At 37.1% G+C, this 18,201-nt stretch overlaps 3 protein-coding genes across 8 annotated transcripts in view; all 3 read right to left on the bottom strand.

Annotated features, from left to right (window-relative positions):
• Atpalpha (sodium/potassium-transporting ATPase subunit alpha) overlaps positions 1-8,399 on the bottom strand; it is a 34,101-nt gene extending 25,702 nt beyond the window's left edge. For 3 of the 5 annotated variants that reach the window (XM_015170533.3, XM_015170529.3, XM_015170534.3), the window contains exon 1: positions 8,342-8,399. In XM_015170533.3, coding sequence (XP_015026019.1) covers positions 8,342-8,365 — 24 coding nt within the window. In that variant the 5' untranslated portion in view covers positions 8,366-8,399. The remainder of the gene's footprint in view (positions 1-8,341) is intronic. The other 2 variants (XM_002055964.4, XM_015170530.3) reach the window with 2 other exon arrangements.
• Positions 8,400-8,769: 370 nt separating this feature from the next.
• On the bottom strand, positions 8,770-11,043 carry LOC6632310 (solute carrier family 25 member 45). Of its 2 annotated transcripts, XM_002055963.4 has the most exons (5): positions 10,883-11,043; positions 9,948-10,060; positions 9,663-9,903; positions 9,261-9,375; positions 8,770-9,185 (listed from the first exon to the last, which is right to left on the bottom strand). In XM_002055963.4, exons 1-5 carry the CDS (start codon positions 10,926-10,928, stop codon positions 8,804-8,806), a joined length of 897 nt encoding a protein of 298 aa, XP_002055999.1. In that variant the 5' UTR covers positions 10,929-11,043; the 3' UTR covers positions 8,770-8,803. The 2 variants fall into 2 exon arrangements, with proteins under 2 accessions (XP_002055999.1, XP_070063473.1); XM_070207372.1 differs by lacking the exons at positions 9,663-9,903; positions 9,948-10,060.
• Positions 11,044-14,624: 3,581 nt separating this feature from the next.
• Positions 14,625-18,157, bottom strand: wdb (serine/threonine-protein phosphatase regulatory subunit widerborst). Its single transcript, XM_032433886.2, has 7 exons — positions 17,786-18,157; positions 17,510-17,709; positions 16,807-17,001; positions 16,549-16,739; positions 16,142-16,475; positions 15,840-16,069; positions 14,625-15,773 (listed from the first exon to the last, which is right to left on the bottom strand). The coding sequence occupies exons 1-7, from the start codon at positions 17,922-17,924 to the stop codon at positions 15,449-15,451; spliced, it is 1,614 nt and encodes a 537-aa protein (XP_032289777.1). The 5' UTR covers positions 17,925-18,157; the 3' UTR covers positions 14,625-15,448.
• Between the last annotated feature and the right edge of the window lie 44 nt (positions 18,158-18,201).

The following is an 18,201-nucleotide window of genomic DNA, read 5'->3' as shown; positions in this document are numbered from 1 at the left end:
TCTTGGTGGGCGGCAGGTTTACGTATACATATCGCTGCCTTTGAGTGGCGCAATAAATTTTAATCAAAATTAAAAAATGTGTATACACAATAAACTAAACAAAGTGCCAACTAGTTTAACACATACACATACACATGCACATATACCCTATATAAACTGTGCATTGTGCGCGCGTGTGCTCTCTTCTTCTGTGTGCCCATTGTGATTGGATGGGAAAATTACTTGGGAACCAAGATCTGTACATGACAGAGAAAGATTTTCTCGCTGTTTCTGGTCATTTTTATTTAAATCAATTGGAGAATAATATATCCGAGAAAGAGTTTTTCTCTTAACTAGAATTACTTGGAGAAATTGAGCATTTCTTCTCGGCCTCCAGTCATAATTATAATTTAGAGAAGCAAAAATATACAATAGAAAGTTTCTCTCTTCTCTTAAGTCACTTTCATTTAATGGTTGATTGAATATACTCAAGACTCCCTTTTCTTTCTTCCTAACTTTACTCAAGAATGAAATTCATAAGGCTATTTTTTTGGACACTCTTCTTCTGAGGTACTTAGAATATTGTTTGATAAGTCGTCGCTGCTTATCTAAAAGCACATTTCATTAAGTTTATAGGTAGCACTGCGTGATAGCCAGTTTTTTCCAGAGCATTTGTGAGACCAATTAACAGAGATAACAGCAAAGATAGACGATTCCAACAAGCAAAATACTTGAGTTGGAAAAAAATATCATTATTACTCGAAAGATTTTCAGAGTTTCAGCTCAAAACAAACGTTTGCTTTCTCCTTGTCTAGACACATCTAAAAGAACGCAGAGTCAAAGCCAAAGTCGAAGCATTCTAACAAATTTGAATTAGAACACGGACACACATAGGGCTAGAAATTGTGGGAAAATGGAATTAAAAACGCATTAAAATCACGCAAAAATTCAAATTGAAAAACAATTTCGCTCGTATCCCGTAAAAATTTGGCTAGAACCGAGTTCACGTTTTCCAGTTAAGAGATTTATAGATAAAGCTTATCAATTGATGACGCAACTGGTTTGAAACAAGTGCGCAAACCAGTTAGTCTCGAGTGACGTTGATATATGTTTGATTATTATAGGCTACGTTTAATCAGAGATAAGTTTAGATTGTTTATTATTATCGAAACAACAAAAATGATACAGCAATCGCACAGTTAGTTACGGTTTGGCTGCTTTTGCTTTTGACTTCAAACCAAGAAAAGGTCATAGCGCAAAATAAAGATCAGAAGATATGATAAATAATATATACATAGCCTATACAGATAATAGTTCTTATCTGAGAAGAACAAGCGAAATTAAATATTAAGATTCAAATACGCAAAGATATGAAACAGAAGCATGGCAAAAAGTTGTCAGCTGGGGAATATATTATATTTTAAACAAACAGGATCCTGTTGGTTGCACATCATTGAAATGAAGAAAATTGAACTAAAATTAAATACTTTTTTGCAAGAGTTCAATTTTGTTTAATAGTCAAACTATTTGAAATGTGTATAGTACAATATGTGAGAAGAGTTAAGCAAATGTATTTGTAGCAAAAAGTTACAAGTTTCTTAATAAACTGGACTAAAAGGTACAAATATAACTATGAGAGCTAGATACTTGTTAACTTTTACGTAGATCCTCCAATGGCACGAGCAGATAAACTTGGTCTGATAACATCGATTATTTTCTATGAACTCTAAATAAATATTGATAAACTAACTTTAGAGCATATCTCGAGGTGCATAATAGCTGTTGACAACAAATGTAAATACTGAACTATCATTGGATACCTTAATTCAAAATATTTTGTAGAAGTTAAAGGGCAGTTGTGTTCATACACATTTGTACGCCATATTCAAGTCCTCAAAATTTCAAAAGAATCAGACCTTTTTGCATATTCAAACACTTCAATTCCTAAGCTGATCATTAAAATGTTTATTAAGCGATTCATTGGTTTTCCATTCTAACGCACCAGTCCATAAAACGACAGTCAAACAACCTTTTCAGTAAGTTCCCTTAAGGTATATTCTTTTCGAGGTATTTTTCCTGAATTATTTTTATTTTTTGATTTGTTGAAGAGGAAATGTGAGAGGCAAGCATCGACGTCAGCAGCAGCTCACATTGAATTGTATTTAAATTATAACAAATTGCGGCCAGGCATATCTTTTGTATCAGTAACTAGTACATATAAATGTATTTGTATCTGTATCTGTATCTGTATCTGTATATGCTTGTATCTATATCTGTTAATGTTTGTATCTGCATGTGTCGCTGTGTGCAAGTGTCACAAATTGTTGTGAGTGTGTTGGTTATGGCATTAAATTAAATAAAAATTTATTATGACAATTTATGTAGCCAGCTGCAAAGATGCCAAGTGCCAAGAGTAATATTGTATTTACTGGAGAAGGCACAGGAGCCGTCTTATGCACAATTGAGCTACATTGCCCGGCTTGTCGCAACTGCTGCTCTGTCAATTGCTCGCATTATCAATGCGAGTTATATACTGAATGTAATATTAGTATATTACTAAAGTAGGCATTACATACAAGCTCTTACGCTAAACACTTTTCAACAAGGCCAACAGGCGAGTGTGTGTGTGTGTGTGTGTGTGTGTGCCACAATATGCGTGTTTATGCCATTAATATTTATGTGGAAAACAATTTTGTTGCTACTTTTTATTTTGTATGCCTTTGTGTGCTGATTTTGCCAGTCGCATTGAAATTAAATTCGTTTTCATCAATTATTCATTATTTTTTCACTCTTAGCAACAGCCACGAATTATAAAATCATTGACAGGAACCAACATCTGCAGTTTTTCATCTTTTCATGGTTCACTTTTAGCCAGAAAATAATTTTGGATAACGTTTTGTTATTTCTTTTTTGTGAATTTATGTCATGTGATTTCCGCCCCTCCAACAAATTTGTGAATCTCAATTCGAGTCGCTGGGCTGATTGACTCCCACAAGATCTCGCTGCCTATGGAAGTAATGCTCAAATTGCGGTAATTGTTCTCGTCTGATGCCATCAACAATGCGTGTCAGTCATGTCTGACAGAGTGTGTGTGTGTGTGTGTTTGTGCTGTGTGTATACTGTGTGTGTGCCTAAGTTCGAGTTTAGTCTTGAACTACAACAAACAGCAACTAGCTTGTTTAAGCCGGTTTGAAAGCAGACTTAACTTTCTTTCTTAAAGACTATATGATAGAATGAATAATAGAATAGAATCTATAAGCCATATATTTATTTATGTTTACACTTTGTTTATAGATAACTTTTTAACATAAGTTAAAGTGTTTAAGTTGCCAACAATAGAACATGCCAGGACTTGAACCTCCAATAAATATTACAATCACGGCAGCAAGCCCAACTTCAAATCGCATCGGTTATAGCAAGAACAATAAATAAAAATGACAATAGTAATAGCAAATAGAAACAGTTATCTTCGCAGTGCCAAAGATTATAAGAATTTCAAGCAGATATTCTATACTTATCTCATTTTTGCTAGTTTTCATTCAATTTTGTTGAGATATATATATGTATGACAACTAATTACTTAGATACATGACCCAGTCACACTACATACATAGTTAAAGCCCGTCGAGCTGATAACATGCATGCAACATAATCAGAATGACAGAGCGTATTGAGAATTTGCCAAGACTGTGTCGGTCCGTCCGTCCGGACAGTGGCAGGGTCAAAGAGCGACCTCTGCTTGAATTGGCGTCAGTCGACGCCGTCTCAAGCTGTACGTCATTAGTTCCATCGATTAGAACCGATACACAACAGGGACATGGTGAGTGCCGCACAGTGGGTCCAAAAATAAATCAGAGCAACGGCAAACAGAAACTTATCTAGAAGTGTCGAAATGCGCTGATAAGCGAGCCAGAGAGCGCGAAGCGTGATGCCAGTTGAGATAATTAAAATGTAACTGCGAACCGCCGGCTACTATATCATTCATAGTATAGAATACCACAGCCGGGTTATGCAATCGAAATGGAAACCTTTAAAGACTCTGGCAAATATCGCTGGTAGCTCATAAATGCTCGGCTACAGCGGTGTAACAAATGCGAATCCTTGTGCTCGGGTACTCTAGACCTGAAAGTGCAACAAATCTCCAGCAACCGTCGACAGCTAATGGATAATTTACAGTTGCATGTGAAAACAAGGCAAGACGGTCGAAAGAGTCGAGGGGCTGCTCGACTTGGAGGTTCCCTGTAACCAAAACTGAGCTACAAAAGAAGAAACTATAAGCCAAGTGTTCTGTCTCCAACTCTTAGATTCAAATAGATAGCTCAATAAAGCGAGACTAAGCCTCGATACTTATCGATTTTAGGCAAAAAGTGGAAAGTTATCGATAATTTGAAAAGTTATATTAATCAATATCGATTTGGGATAAACAGGGAAGACATCGATAGCTGAAATACAACAGAAGCTGATTTCCTCTCAAGCTGGAATTTTATCGATTATTTGCCATAAACTTAAACTGCAAGAACTTATAATTGAATTTTCTGCTTTTATTGGCTCTGAGCTCAAGACATAACTCTAGATATTAAATAGGTGTATATTACTGTAACATATCTCCTGTGTTACCACTGTCAATGGGTACAGGCTTTGACAAGGGCATCTTATCAGCAGCAGCTCAGCTCAGTTGCTCATCTGACAAAACGAAACGAGCCTCAACGTGAAATAGCCGCGGCATTTGTTTAATAGAGCTTTGATTAGGTTTTTATTGTCATATATAATTGAATTAAAATTGCTGTTACTAATTTGCTGTCACACTTTGATTGTCGCACCGGCTAAAACAAGACTCGACACAGCTCTACGGAGACAATATGAAAACGATTTCTGGTATTTTCCAGTTGCAATCATTTTCCCATTATCGCAGTTCCCAGCGAATCGTCACAAACTTGTCTATTACCAGACAAACAACAACAACAGCATATCAGTATTTTTATAGACATTTGACCAGCCCCCTATTCAAGATTTGCATGGAGCCAACAACGCAAATGCTATTCAGAATTTGAATTATACTAATTCAAACAAAGTATTCTTCAGAAATATTTTCTTTCATTTCTTTCACAGCATTTACATTATATTTTACATTTTGTTTAGTGAAAGCTCGCTTGAGACAACATCCATTACTCCAGCTAAGAAAGATGTGTATTGGCAAAAAATAAATAAGTAAAAAGATTGGCATAAAAACATTGGCCGGCTAAGGGAGATGCTCAACCAGGGAAAATAGACGTCTATTCCTTTCTTCAAAACAATATTAATACAAGACTTTATACTCTTAGTATTATCGTTTTGTCACAAAGTGTGTAACACATAGCAGAAGACATCCCCGACCCTATATATCGTTTTGAAACTTTGCATACGTCCGTCTTTATTAAATAGTAGGAAAACTATTTTGTTTATCAAGATATATTGACCGAACTCTGTAATTATAATTTTCACTATGCTCCCTATAAATGTATATTCTAAATTTTTCAACATCTGTCATATAGCTATCGATCGGTCGAAAAGTCTTGTATGGCAAAATATTCTGTTGCCAGGACATTTTGATCAAAAACTCGACAAGGGTATTAAATCTTCGGTATACTAAATATATCCCATCGTTCTCGTTTTCTGTGCGATAGCATATTGAAGACAAATCAATTCATTTACTTATTATTCATATTTGTGTCTATAAATATTGTTACTAAGCTTAGAATATATTGAGTGCCGCTTGTAAGCTGTTGCTAATTTAGTAAGTGCCCCATCTTAAAGTCGTATATACATACATATAACTGTGGATAAACATATACATGTATTGGTAATTCACATGCCAGCACTCAAGTGGTGTCCATTCAGTTCTATCTACATGTGGGCTAACGAAAATCTTGTTAGATCCTTTGAGCTCTCGGATTATAACTTTATTGTCACCTTGACCGAACTGCTTACAAGTTCTATGCACAACTCGACGCAGAACTACATAAACCATCATCAACATGATTAGATTGTATTTGTATTTGTCTTGATTTTGTGGCTGTGCTTCTCACTAAATTGACTCAAATTGAAAGCGCATGACTCAGCATACGAAATAGTATGAGCGGCGCAGGGGTTCATGGGGGTCCGATTTATGCCGTGCCATGCACATATCTACATAATGCTCCTCTTTGCAAAGCGTATGCTGTGCGTGAAAATCATAAATTACAGTAGACACTCGCTAATTGGAACAAATTGCTCGAAGAATTTACATTTTTTGCAACGCTTCTATTTTGTTTATTTAAGGCGCTTGAAAGTATGCAATGCCTAATAATGGTAAATCAGACTAGTCAAAGATTTTGATATACGAATTAATATCTGCAATAATAGATATATTTTTTTTCCTTACTAACTGAGTGACCGAGGAAATAGTAGCTCAGTTTTTCTCAGTAGTTATCTTTTGTAAGTAAATAAGAAGTTATCGAACATTCCTTGAACCTTTCTTATTCGATCGTGTTTCAACTCATTTTCAACGAGCTCTATAAAAATTCATGATTAACTTCGGACAATTCAGATCAGTGTGTGCTTCAAAGGACATATTCAAATCCCTCAATTATAATATATTTAGGGAAATGCGTGAGATATTAATTCTAAATATAGTACAAATTAATGCGCCAGGCAAAGCCGGGTAATACTTGCTCGTTTTTTGCACATCCCATGAAACTTAGCTGGAGTTGCGCTAATCCCTTAATCAATATAATGTACATATGAATAAATTTACGAGTCCCAAAATAAAAAGAAGACTTTGATGTACATCTTAATTACTTAGGAAGCGATTAATGAACACAATATAAATATAAACATGTAATAGAAAAGAGAAAACTTTTGAGAGAAGCAAATTAACTTTTGGCTTGTAATTAAGTCAAATTTTTTAATAATTATCAAAGAGTTGGGCGGCGTGAGGGGAGGAACGAGGCGCAAAGGAAAAGTCGTAGCAAAAGCGTTACAAAAGACAAGTAAGAGCAAAATACATTTGCTTATAATTAGCAGGGCACGACGCGCCCCAATGACACCAATTCCGGAAAAAAAGATAAAAAGGCGAAGAAGAAGAAGAAAAATGAAGAGAATCTCTTTGAGGGTTGTTTCGATTAGGTGTCTCTTTTGCCTGGCTGCCATGAGATTCCAATGGTAAAACGCGAATCCAAGATATCTGTGGTTAGGCAGGGCGGAGCGAGGGCAATCGGCATGCGTTAGGTGGGGAGGCGTGGCATTATATCTTGATTGCATGCCAACAGGGACAGAGAATAGCCCGCAGCACTGGAAACGTACCGGTTATGTAAGCCATAGAGCGAAAAAATATTCCAGTCTATAAAACAGAAAGCTTTTGGTTCCAGGCGAAATTATGCACGAAATATGCCAGAGCACCAGAGCAAGCGCACAAGTGCGGTCCGACTGGAAGCAGCTGAGCTTTGCGCATGAACTGATAACAGAACCAGTTACAAAAACAACACGAACATACAAATGTGCGAGCTAAACTTAAGCGAAAGTGGCGGCCAGGTGAATGCGGCGAGTGCGCTGCACATTAAGCGATTCGAGCTAAGCCGATCGAACACGAGGCCTCATCCGACTGCCAGCAAGCACCACACCTGAACAGCCTGAGCGAGAACAGTGGAAGAGAGTGCACCACAAAGAGAGCAGGCAAGCGAGCGAGCGAGAGCGCGCACAGTCGCCTTACGGCGAAAACTCAGTTTGAAGCATTAGAAATGAAAATAAAAAGAAAACCAGCTAGCTGCAGAGCTACACTGGGCCAACTTCATTTTATTGATCACTTATGCGGTGCGCCCGCAGCGCTGCCAACTGCGCAGCCAGCACCAGCACCAGCACCAGCAAAAGCAACAAAAACAACAGCAGCGCACAAGGTAAGCCTGGCAGCTAAGTCATCCAATAGGACTGGAGGCCAGTGTTAAGAACAAACCTTGTCCGCGCCCAGTTACAGTTAACTGACGCACCAGCAACAACAACAACAAATTAATAAGCTTGGCGTCGCCTAAGGGCGTCGGCTTGCAGCGTACACTAACAACAAAACCAATAACACACACACACACACACGCACACACATTCACTCAAGAGCTTCGATTTTTCCATTAAAAAAAAAAAACGCCCGCTCAGCACTGTTGTTGTTGCTGTTGTATCGTAAAACACACACCTCGAAAACTTCTAACTTAATTTTTGCCACACTTCAATCAGGTTTTTGCACATATTTGAATACACACTGTTCGTATAGCATGTTAACAATTGTTTGCACTGTTATTTGGACTTAATTAACTTAGTTTTATTACAAATTTTGGATTATTTTTTGCGCTCAGCTCACCTCGTAATCCGACCTTAACGCCATGTTTTATCGATATGACGTTTCTTATCGATTAGTGAATGTTAGGCGCAGCCGTTCAGTGTTGTAAAGCTGTTAACTGCGCTGTTTGCCGGTGGCAATTTGCGTTAACAGGATTTCTTAACATATATTTTGTTTGCCGTATTAAATAATATGCTATATAAGCAGGCACAAAAAAATATAAATTTAGATTTGTTATCTATTGTAAGTATGCCGATGTTTGTTGTATTTTTAAATGCATTTAATTGATATATAATGCTTATAGCATATTTGTAGGCTGCATGCTTTATGTTGCTACGTTGCCAGACTAACAACAGCACACACACTGCCAGCGCACTGTTAAATTACATCAGATTCAAAGGAAGTTTAACAGAAAACCGTTAAATTATTTGAATATGAACAAATTTCAGTTTAATTCGAAACTGCGCTTGGTTTATTTGTATTTCAATAACTATGACACAACTCCAGCGAATACTCATAACCCAAAAATGTGGCCGCATTAAACGGTATCGCACGCGCCAACAGCATCCAACTGCCACGAAAAATGCTGCGCCAGCCATAGGCCCTATAGTTGACCAGTACACAATGCATTATGCCGCGAAATTTATGATTCTCATCCGCCTGCATTATGGTCTTGACCACATCAAAGGGTATTACACACACCCAAGACAAAACGCCAGCCCAGGCGCCCGCAAAAGTCGTTATAATTAAGTTCATATTTGTGGCATTCGAATCGGTGCGACGCTTGCGCACAAACTCCGAGTTCTCCATATAGTTGGCCGCCTGACGATACACCAGCATATAGATGCCATAGGGCAGCACATCACTGTAGTCAGAAAAAAAAAAAAACAAAAACAAAAACAATAAACTGAAGCTGGAACTATTAAGATATTAGACTGACCGACACATCATGGGCACAAGTCCACGATATAAGCCCGAGATGCCGTCTTTCTTAAGTATCCGCTTGAAGGTGCCATAGGCTGTGCGTCTCTGACCGTAGATATAGTCGTTGTAGTCTGCAAAAAAAAAACATTCGCAAGGATACAGTGTCAGCTCGATTGAGTGCACATTCACAGTTTCCAGCAGAAAAATCTTTAAAAAACAGACCGAAGCGAAGGACCGAAGTTTTCGTTCAGTGTAACTGAATTAGAGCCCTGCTGCTTTCTGTTATATACAGGTAGAATCGGACAAAAAGTGAGTTATTCTGTGTTACAATATATATCTTAAAAAAAGCTGGAAAATTGCGAGCCACATTTTCGTATCGTATTTTCGATATTCCGGTGCAAAGACTTTTTCAACTTACAGCAATGCGTCTGCAGCCGCACCTTAATCAGCTCCATGGGGCACGCAATGAAGGACTGAACAAACCCGGCCACAGATCCAGCCATGAACATGTTCTTATACTCGAGCTGCTCGCGCTGATAGTCGCTGTGGCAGACGCGACGCAGCTGCCGCAAATGGTTGCCATAGATGCCGAACAGGATCGAGTTGATGGCGCCCGTTGACATCAGGGGGAAGAGCATGCCCCTGTAGTAGCCGTTGATCTTTAAAGCGTTGTCAACTGCCCAACCGCCCCCGGCTCACTTACCCCATTGTTGCGGCTGTAGATTTGCTGCACGGCCGACAGGACGGATGAGTTGGATGCCTGTTGCCAGGTCTTGATGGTGTCGAGCGGATGCGCCACCAGCACGCCGCAAGCACCTGTTTCGCCACAATCAAAATAAACGAACAGGAATTTTAATTAGGAGCATAGAAAAGTGCACTAGTCAGGCGTGCACGACTACCAAATACCCTGTACACAAACCTAACTTAACTTAACACGGCTTGTCTGTGCCTCTCGATAAACTCGATCTACATGCAAATTCGCGGATAGTGTGGACAAATGTGGCAAATGGGCGGGATGTTTCGGAAGCAAGGGCTTATGGGCTCTGAGATATGCTCAATAAACGGAATATCGATTCTGGTCGATGTTCGAATTTATCGATAACTTGAGATCGATATCAAGTCGAACAGACCCAGTTTTAAGTAATCAGAGACTTTTGTCTCTGTCTATATGTACATACATATATGCCGGTCCTAATACCGTTATTACACATTTTTCAATGGGTTCGGGTTGTAAAAACTTGTAGAAATTTAAGGCGAACTAGACGGCCCCATTGGTTTGCCAAGAATTTCGAATCTCATGCCCAAAAATACGCCACGGATCAGGGGCGCCTGCACATGAACTTGACCGTGACGTCGTCGATGGCAAGTACAGTGACAGCTCGCTTTGGCGAACAGGCGCAAAATGCTCAAATTGGAATTTGTTAATAAACCTTTTTTTGCAACTTAATTTTAAGTTGCGATTTTTATTGAAATTTATTTAGTCTTATCTGTGGAAATTTCGAGATTTCGTATTGTCCTTTAGTTGAGCTTTCACTGTAGCTGCCGTTCTCGACAATCCGTCAACAAGTGTCTCCGCTTTAGCTGCCGCATTGCGTCATTTACGCCGTGCTCAAATGCAAAAGAATCGAAAAAACTAACCACCAAAACAGCCTGCAACAAAATCACAATAGTTTTCCCACTTCATGGCCTTTAAGTTTTCCAATAATAAATGCACTTTTGCCTTTAATATTATAAAATGTCTAATTATGCACTATTGATTTTTTTGTTTGTTGCGTTTAGCGACTGCATTTGGCCGCGGAGACGTTTAGACTGACGTCCAATTGGAGCGCTGCGGTGCTGCATTGGCAAGTACTGCAAAAGCTCATTTGAGCGAGCTTTGCTGCTGTCAAGAGCTGATTGTTATTGTACATGCAACATACTTAAGCTTTTGTGAGTCGACTGATCTGGTTGTTATTTTTTGTTGCTTCACTTGAACTGCTTGCTTTGTATAACCATCTGCTCATTGCATTTGACAGTGGCTGCTATATAACTGCAGTTTAATTAGAGCGCTGTTATGTTGCAGCTGTCAAGAGCTGCCTGTTACTATACAGTCTGCATTATAAATTTTGTATGGGATCTATTCGCAGCTCATTTACTTTTTGCTTGGAATTGAACTGCTTGCTAACTGCTTAAGTTACTTGCTTTGTATCGCTTGCATATGCTATTAACAGCTGTCAAAAGCTGTGTGCTATAATTAAATAGCCAATACAAGCAAATGGGCCATTTCTACAAATATTTCTCTTGTACGCATTTCCTGTTGCCCTAATTGCAACTGCTTGCTCAACTGCTTGATATGCAACAAACAAATTTCTTTTTTTTTTATATATATTTTCATTTATTTTTTATAATTTGTTTTTGTTGTTTTTCGCTTGTTTTTTTGTTGTTGTTGTTTGTTTGTTTTTAGTGTAATTATAATGTATTTATTTTTATACTCAGCATAAGATTTTGTTTAGTTGTTATGTCTAAAACATAGCGCTCGTGTGCCAAAGAAAATTAACAAAAGAATTCCGGAAAAGTCTAGCACAACGAACCAAAACACAAAAATCAAGTTTCGCTCTAGTCGCACACACGATATCATACGTTAGGTTCATTATTATATTTTTGTTTTGTTTTTACAAGTCTAGAACATAAGAAAATATTTCACACTTTATAATTATGCAATATGTTTTAATATTGTTAAAGCGCCTTATATTGTTTTTTTTTTTGTTTTTTTAATTTTTCTTTTATATATTTAATGTTTTTTGTTATTAATGCGACTTTATTTTTTATTTTTTAAATATTTTTTTAGTACAGTTTTGTCTCTAAAAGTACTTAACGAGTTTTGCTTACACTTTTAGCAGCTATTTTTCAACATGCTCCTTTTTTTTTTTATTTATTTATACATATAAATACATAAAACTATAGTTAAAGTTACAAATGTAAATTGAAAAGCAGGCTAAACATTAACTCAAAGTGCAACAAAAAAAAAAACATTAAACATCACAAAAACACAAAAAAAGAAATCTAAAAAACAGCACCTCATCTATATATATATATATACATATATATATACTCATATATATATATATATATATATATAGATGAAGTTGCATTTTGTCAGGCATTTTTAACATTTTCGCTTTTTGCTTTTTTTTACAGTTTCTAGATTTAAGTTATATTTTCTTTCACTTGATTGGCATTTCCATGTGAATTTTAACATTAAACTCGAAAGGGAGAGGGCGCGGGGCGGGGGGCTCTGATTTCATTTAATAGAACAATTTTTGTTTTAATTATTATTTTTGTCTGTGTGTGTGTGTGTGTGTGTTTTTCCAACATGTTTATTGCTTCGAATGTGGCGCCACAAAATGCGCTCATATCAAATACTCTGCCACAGAGCTTGTTGCCTAACCGAATCAACTTGTTAGCCAATTATCATGTTTGAGAGAGTCTATTGCTTTTTTTTTTAAATGTATTCTCTGTTATCCTTTTGTTGTGCCATATTGTTCATATGCAATTTGGTTTTGTCAATTATTCACCTTAATTACACTCTAATATAAAGATGCAAAACTTTCATACACACTTTGCTTAGAATTTAGGCCATAGATTCTGCTTCTCATATATATGTCGCATATATATATTTATTTTTTTTAAGTTTTCTTTTATTCGTTTTACTAGATGACATTTTAGTTTAAGTTTTTATTTTGCTTACTTTTCTTTTACTTTTATTCTTTTGTTTGTTTTTTTTTTTTTTTGCATATTTTTTGACGTTTACAAACATATTTAATAATAATAACTCATGTTTTTTTAACGCTGCATTTTTGTTTTGTTATGTTTTTGTTTACCTCGTTCATATGTTTGCATAAAATAACTTACGTTTCACAGACACAATTTTATATATAATTTACATATATATATATATATATATATATATATATATGTTTGTATGTAGGTATGTATCGTATCTTTAATTTATTTATTTGCTTTTTGTTATTATTAACTTTTGGATTATGCATGCTTAGATACTTTTGTAATGGGCGTGAGTTGAATGAACAAACATACATATTATTATTTTATGTATAATTCTTTTGTTTTTTGTTTAATTTAATATTCCGTTGATTATGATATTTTGTTAGTATGAGAGTGCGCCTAAGTGTGTGAGTGTGTGTGTGTGTGTTGCTTGGATAGATGAGTTGTTGTTTTAGTTATGTTTTGAGTTTTTTTTTAGAGCAGCGACACACAAATATGATTATTATTTTTTTTACGATTTTGTATTTTATTCTTACAATATTTACATTGAAAATTTTTGCCCAGTTGAATTCTTCGGAAGTTGTGCGCATTTTGTTGAAGAGTTTTGAAGCGAGAAAAAGTCTAGTTTTTCAATTTAGCTGAGAAGAAGTTTCGTAGCCAATTATTTTAGCTTCCTTTTCTGTCGCCCCCAGGCATATATTCAGTTAATTGTTTAACGCTTGATAACTGTGAAACGTGAAAATGTTTGTATCCGAGATTGTGTGTGTGTGTGTGTGTGTGTGTGGTGCCTACCTTAACATAACGAACGTTCCATTAGTTAAACTAGAGACTAACGACTTTACTTTAATGTTTACTTCGGTTCTTTAGCTTACAACATTTTATACAATGCAAATATCATCTCTCATTTTCATTTCGAATTTCCACTTGAACATATTATGCTATGCAAACGCAACTCATTTGATTGCAACTTTAACTTAGGAGACGCTTTTTTGCCACACATACATTTTATATATAATTACTTGCATTTATATATAGATCAGCATTTTATGTGTTTTTTTTTTATATGTGTGTATAAAGTTGATCAGTTTTATTTAATTTGTTCTCTTGTGTTGAATCTTGCTAATTATTACTTTACTTATACATATATATATATATATACCATATATATACCATATATATATATATATATATAGATCTGCGCGTTATCTGCAAATTGTCGAAATAGCTTTTGGAACAGTTTTTTTTCTCTAAATATTTTTTGAAACTTTCTGACGGCATGTGCAACACCTTAAATATAAGTAACAAAGTTTGCATAGTCGCTTATATATTATATATCGTATATATACATATAGACATACATGCACACATGCACTTGAATGTATTTATATGTGTGTGTGTGTGTGGGCATGCATGCCTACGCATATATACAATTGAAGTTATCAGTGGGTTTTGCCTATATATATATATATATACATACATATATATATATACATATATATATATATATATATAAAAGCTGAAAGTTGGACACATACCAGAGACTGCTCTATTTTCGAATTGTTCCGAAATAAAATATATATTTAGATAGTATTTGTTTATACACATTCATAATGCTTGTGCAGGGGAGCGCGGGCAATAGAAAACGTTAACTAGAGTGTTAGTGTGTGTGTGTGTTTTTTTTTTGGGCAGCTGTTCTAGGCTAGCATAGGCTAGCAACACGTCTAGTATATATTTTATTTAGTTTTTTTTATAATATTTCAATGCGTGTTCCTAACAATCATCGAACATTGGGCTCGCGCTCAGCTATTTCTTGTTTCACTTACTAACACTTTTACGCTTTATTCAATTTCTTTTCTTTTGTTTCTTTAACTTAAACCTAATTAATAATATATTTTATCTTCTTGCTCTTGTAATATATATATATATTTATATGTATTTATAATATGTGTGTGTGTGTGTGTGTGTTGGTGTTGGTTGTGTGTAAGTAGTGTTTTTTAGATATTATATTTTATAGAATTTTCTTGCTGCGCTCCTCAAGCATTTAGTTTAGCCACGCCCTGATGCTGATCCTGCCACTCCAGCAGCCACTTGCTTTTGGTGTCTTGTTAAACGAGTATACAATTTAGTTTTCATATTTATTAAGTTTTAGCATAAGCTGCATTTTGTTTATAACTATTTATCGCCAGCTCAACAAATTTCATTCTTATTTATTTCTTTGATTTTAATTTTATATATAGATGAATGTGTGTGTGTGTGTGTGTGTGTGTGTGTGTGTGTTTGTGTTCATTTGTGTGTGTGTGGGTTTGGGTGTGTACGTGAGCCGGCTGACATTTTATGTGTTGTTGTTCGTGTTCTTCTTGCATTTAACTGTTGTGGTTGCTGTTGCTGTTGTTTCTGTTGTTTATTGTTAGTTTCCAGCGCGCTTTGCGTTGCATCTGTTTAGTTGTCTGCTTTTTCGGGTTTTAGTTTTGAATTTGCTGTCGCAGGATTATTGTCACCACCAACAACGCCGCCACTGGATAGGCTGCCGCTGCTGCTGTTATTCGACTGTTGCTGATGAGAGTTCATTGAACCGCCGCCGGCTATGTTTGGCGGCTGGAGTGACGAAGACGACGACGACGACGACGCCGCCGCCGCAGCTGCCGTTGCGCTGTTTGCTGCTGTTGCAGCGCTGCCGCCTGCGGCGCGCCCGCTGGAACGATTTGATTCGAGTTCGTGCAACTTCTTCCACAGCTCCTCGCGATCGCGTTCACGCTTCTTTTCCCTGCAATCAAATCATTTGTATCAATTAGCCAATCTTATTATTATTAGTCAAAATACCAGCACCCACTTTTGCCTTTCCGCCTTATAGCTGGATGTTAGCTCATCGAAGAGCTTTGAATTCATTTCCATAAACGTTTTCAATACATTGTACACAAGCGCCACAATAGTTTGATTCCAATGCTCCTTGCTGATGCGATAGAGCGCCGGGAACATGATGGGCATTATAACAGCATTGTTCTCCTCAATGAGCGACATGGCATATTCATTGTTCCACAAATATAGAGCACGTTCAGCAACCTGATACGATATTTAAAAATGCATATATTTAATACGAGGAGTATATCATATGTTAATCGCTTAGTTCTTCACCTGAAAATGTGGACTCGATACGCATTTGGCTATCTGGCGGAACAGTGGCTCCTGTATTTTGACGAATTGCGGCGGATCAATCACATCCAATATCTCCTCAATTTCGCCCAGAAACATGACCTCCTTTTGGGAGCACGTTTTGGGCCAGAATTTGAGCAGACCACGCACCACCGGTTCGGTAAGGAATGGATCCTTCTCTAGGAATTGTACAATGCAATACGCCAGCTGAGCATGATAGAGCGACAGACATTTGACTTTGTGCAGCGGCAACAGAACCTTAACCAAAAATTGTTTATGTTCCGCTTTCAATGGCAAGGCAAAGCCGTTAATGATGCTGTAAATTGAAAAGTGAATGAAAAATGAAGTTAGCCAAACGTAAGCAGTAATATATTAGGTATGTAGCTTACCTGCCAAGTATCTCGAGCAGCTCGCCAACGCCATTAAAATGCTCCGTCTCATAGATGAACTTCAAGAATATGTTATTAATCTGTTTTCGTATGAAAGCACGTAAGCCTAGGAATTTCCCATAGATGCGATGCAAGACCGTCTTTAGAAAGTCACGCTCGCGCGGATCCTCCGAATCGAACAGTTCCAATAGCTGTGTCAGGTGTATCAATTGTTTAAATAATGGCAATTTCGGTAGGCAAACATATTTGGAAACTCACCTGCAGCACAAACTTCTGATCGATCACACGTTTGCCAATGGTCGCCTGAAAATCTTGGGATTCCAGAAAACGCAAGAACACCTCATAGACCAGTTGCAAATGGGGCCACGATGCCTCCAGTGTTGGATCGTCCTCTTCCGGATCAAAATCGGGATTTTCACTGGGCGGCAATGTGCGAAATAAATTGCACGAAATCTAAAAGAAAAAAGACATATAGAGATTTTATGCTAAGCAAATAAACAGCAACGATCCGCTTAATACCCAACTTCGAATGGGCGTAAAATTCATTAGCATTTACTTATATATCCCAATAAACATGTGTGCCGCCTGCTGTGCTCAATATGCATCTTCTTCTCGTTTCGCACAGTATATTTTGAATTCTTAAATAACTTTAGCATTTTATTTTTGAATATTCTGAAACTTTAATTGCTAATTGATAAAACAAGCAAAAATTCTATTTCTAACAAACTACGTTTTCCCCTTTTTTAATTTTGATTAAAGCTTATGTATGATGCATAAGTAAAATACTCTAGATTCTCAATGCTACGAAACCCAGGCTTTCTTTCTTTTATTACTTTCAAAAAAATATGTTAAGGTTTTTCCTGGTTTTAAGGTAATAACCAACCAGTTATTTGTCATCTAATTGATTCCAATTTGATATTGCACCATTTTTTGAGCACATTCATATTATTGGGGTACTTACCATGCGAATTATTTCGGGATATACCGGTTCCGTAAGCACGCCGCGCCCATGTGTTATATAGGTGGATAGATCATTGAGAGCAGCTCGTTTGATTTCCTTGCCCTTTAAGTCCGTTACAGGATCCATAAAGTCAAATGATACGCAGCACTGACGTAGTTTCCGTATAAACAGCTCCTCCTGTTCCAGGCTCGAGCAATCGGCTGTAGATGGAGCAAAGGGAGAGGGGTTTTAATTAATATAATATTTATTAATATTTATTCCATATAGTTTAGCTACCTTTTAGTGGCGGCAATTGCTGCAGCTCAACATCCTGAGAGTTTCTGTAGCGCGAGGAACCTTGACTTTTTTTACTCTTCTTTTTTAGCGAACGTTTGGCGAACGGGTCGATTCGATCCACAAACGTGCCCGATGACATCTTTTCAGATTTGGGTTCGTTTGTATCGATGGCGGTCTCCGTGGCTGACTGTGTGGTATTCAGCTTGCCGGCTTTGATTCCAACGCTTGCCAATGTAGAAATTTGATCGTCCAACGCCCCGCCGGCTGCACCAGATGCGCCCACCACGCACACGCCCACACCCACGCCCTCGTCGCCGTCTTCGTCGAAATCGCTGCTGAGGATCGCGACTGGTTTCTTGTTGCGCGTCTTGCGTAGCCAGCCAAATATTTTATGTGTTATGTTGGCGACTTTTGCC

This window comes from Drosophila virilis, chromosome 2 (genome assembly GCF_030788295.1).
Source record: "Drosophila virilis strain 15010-1051.87 chromosome 2, Dvir_AGI_RSII-ME, whole genome shotgun sequence".
Lineage (NCBI taxonomy): Eukaryota > Metazoa > Arthropoda > Insecta > Diptera > Drosophilidae > Drosophila > Drosophila virilis.
The sequence above is the reverse complement of the archived record's forward strand: the minus strand, read 5'-3'. Positions and strand labels throughout refer to the sequence as shown.

What these genes read in the sequence shown, in the direction of transcription:
- wdb (XM_032433886.2), bottom strand. Translation starts at nt 17,924, where the DNA reads ATGTCATCGGGCACGTTTGTGGATCGAATCGACCCGTTCGCCAAACGT. An exon ending in TATCGAGTCCACATTTTCAG is followed by an intron (nt 16,070 to 16,141) that starts GTGAAGAACTAA and finishes ATATCGTATCAG; the next exon opens with GTTGCTGAACGTGCTCTATA. An exon ending in TATAAGGCGGAAAGGCAAAA is followed by an intron (nt 15,774 to 15,839) that starts GTGGGTGCTGGT and finishes ATTTGATTGCAG; the next exon opens with GGAAAAGAAGCGTGAACGCG.
- LOC6632310 (XM_002055963.4), bottom strand. Translation starts at nt 10,928, where the DNA reads ATGAAGTGGGAAAACTATTGTGATTTTGTTGCAGGCTGTTTTGGTG. An exon ending in GCGGCTGCAGACGCATTGCT is followed by an intron (nt 9,376 to 9,662) that starts GTAAGTTGAAAA and finishes TTTTTTTTGCAG; the next exon opens with ACTACAACGACTATATCTAC. An exon ending in CTTGTGCCCATGATGTGTCG is followed by an intron (nt 9,186 to 9,260) that starts GTCAGTCTAATA and finishes TTCTGACTACAG; the next exon opens with TGATGTGCTGCCCTATGGCA.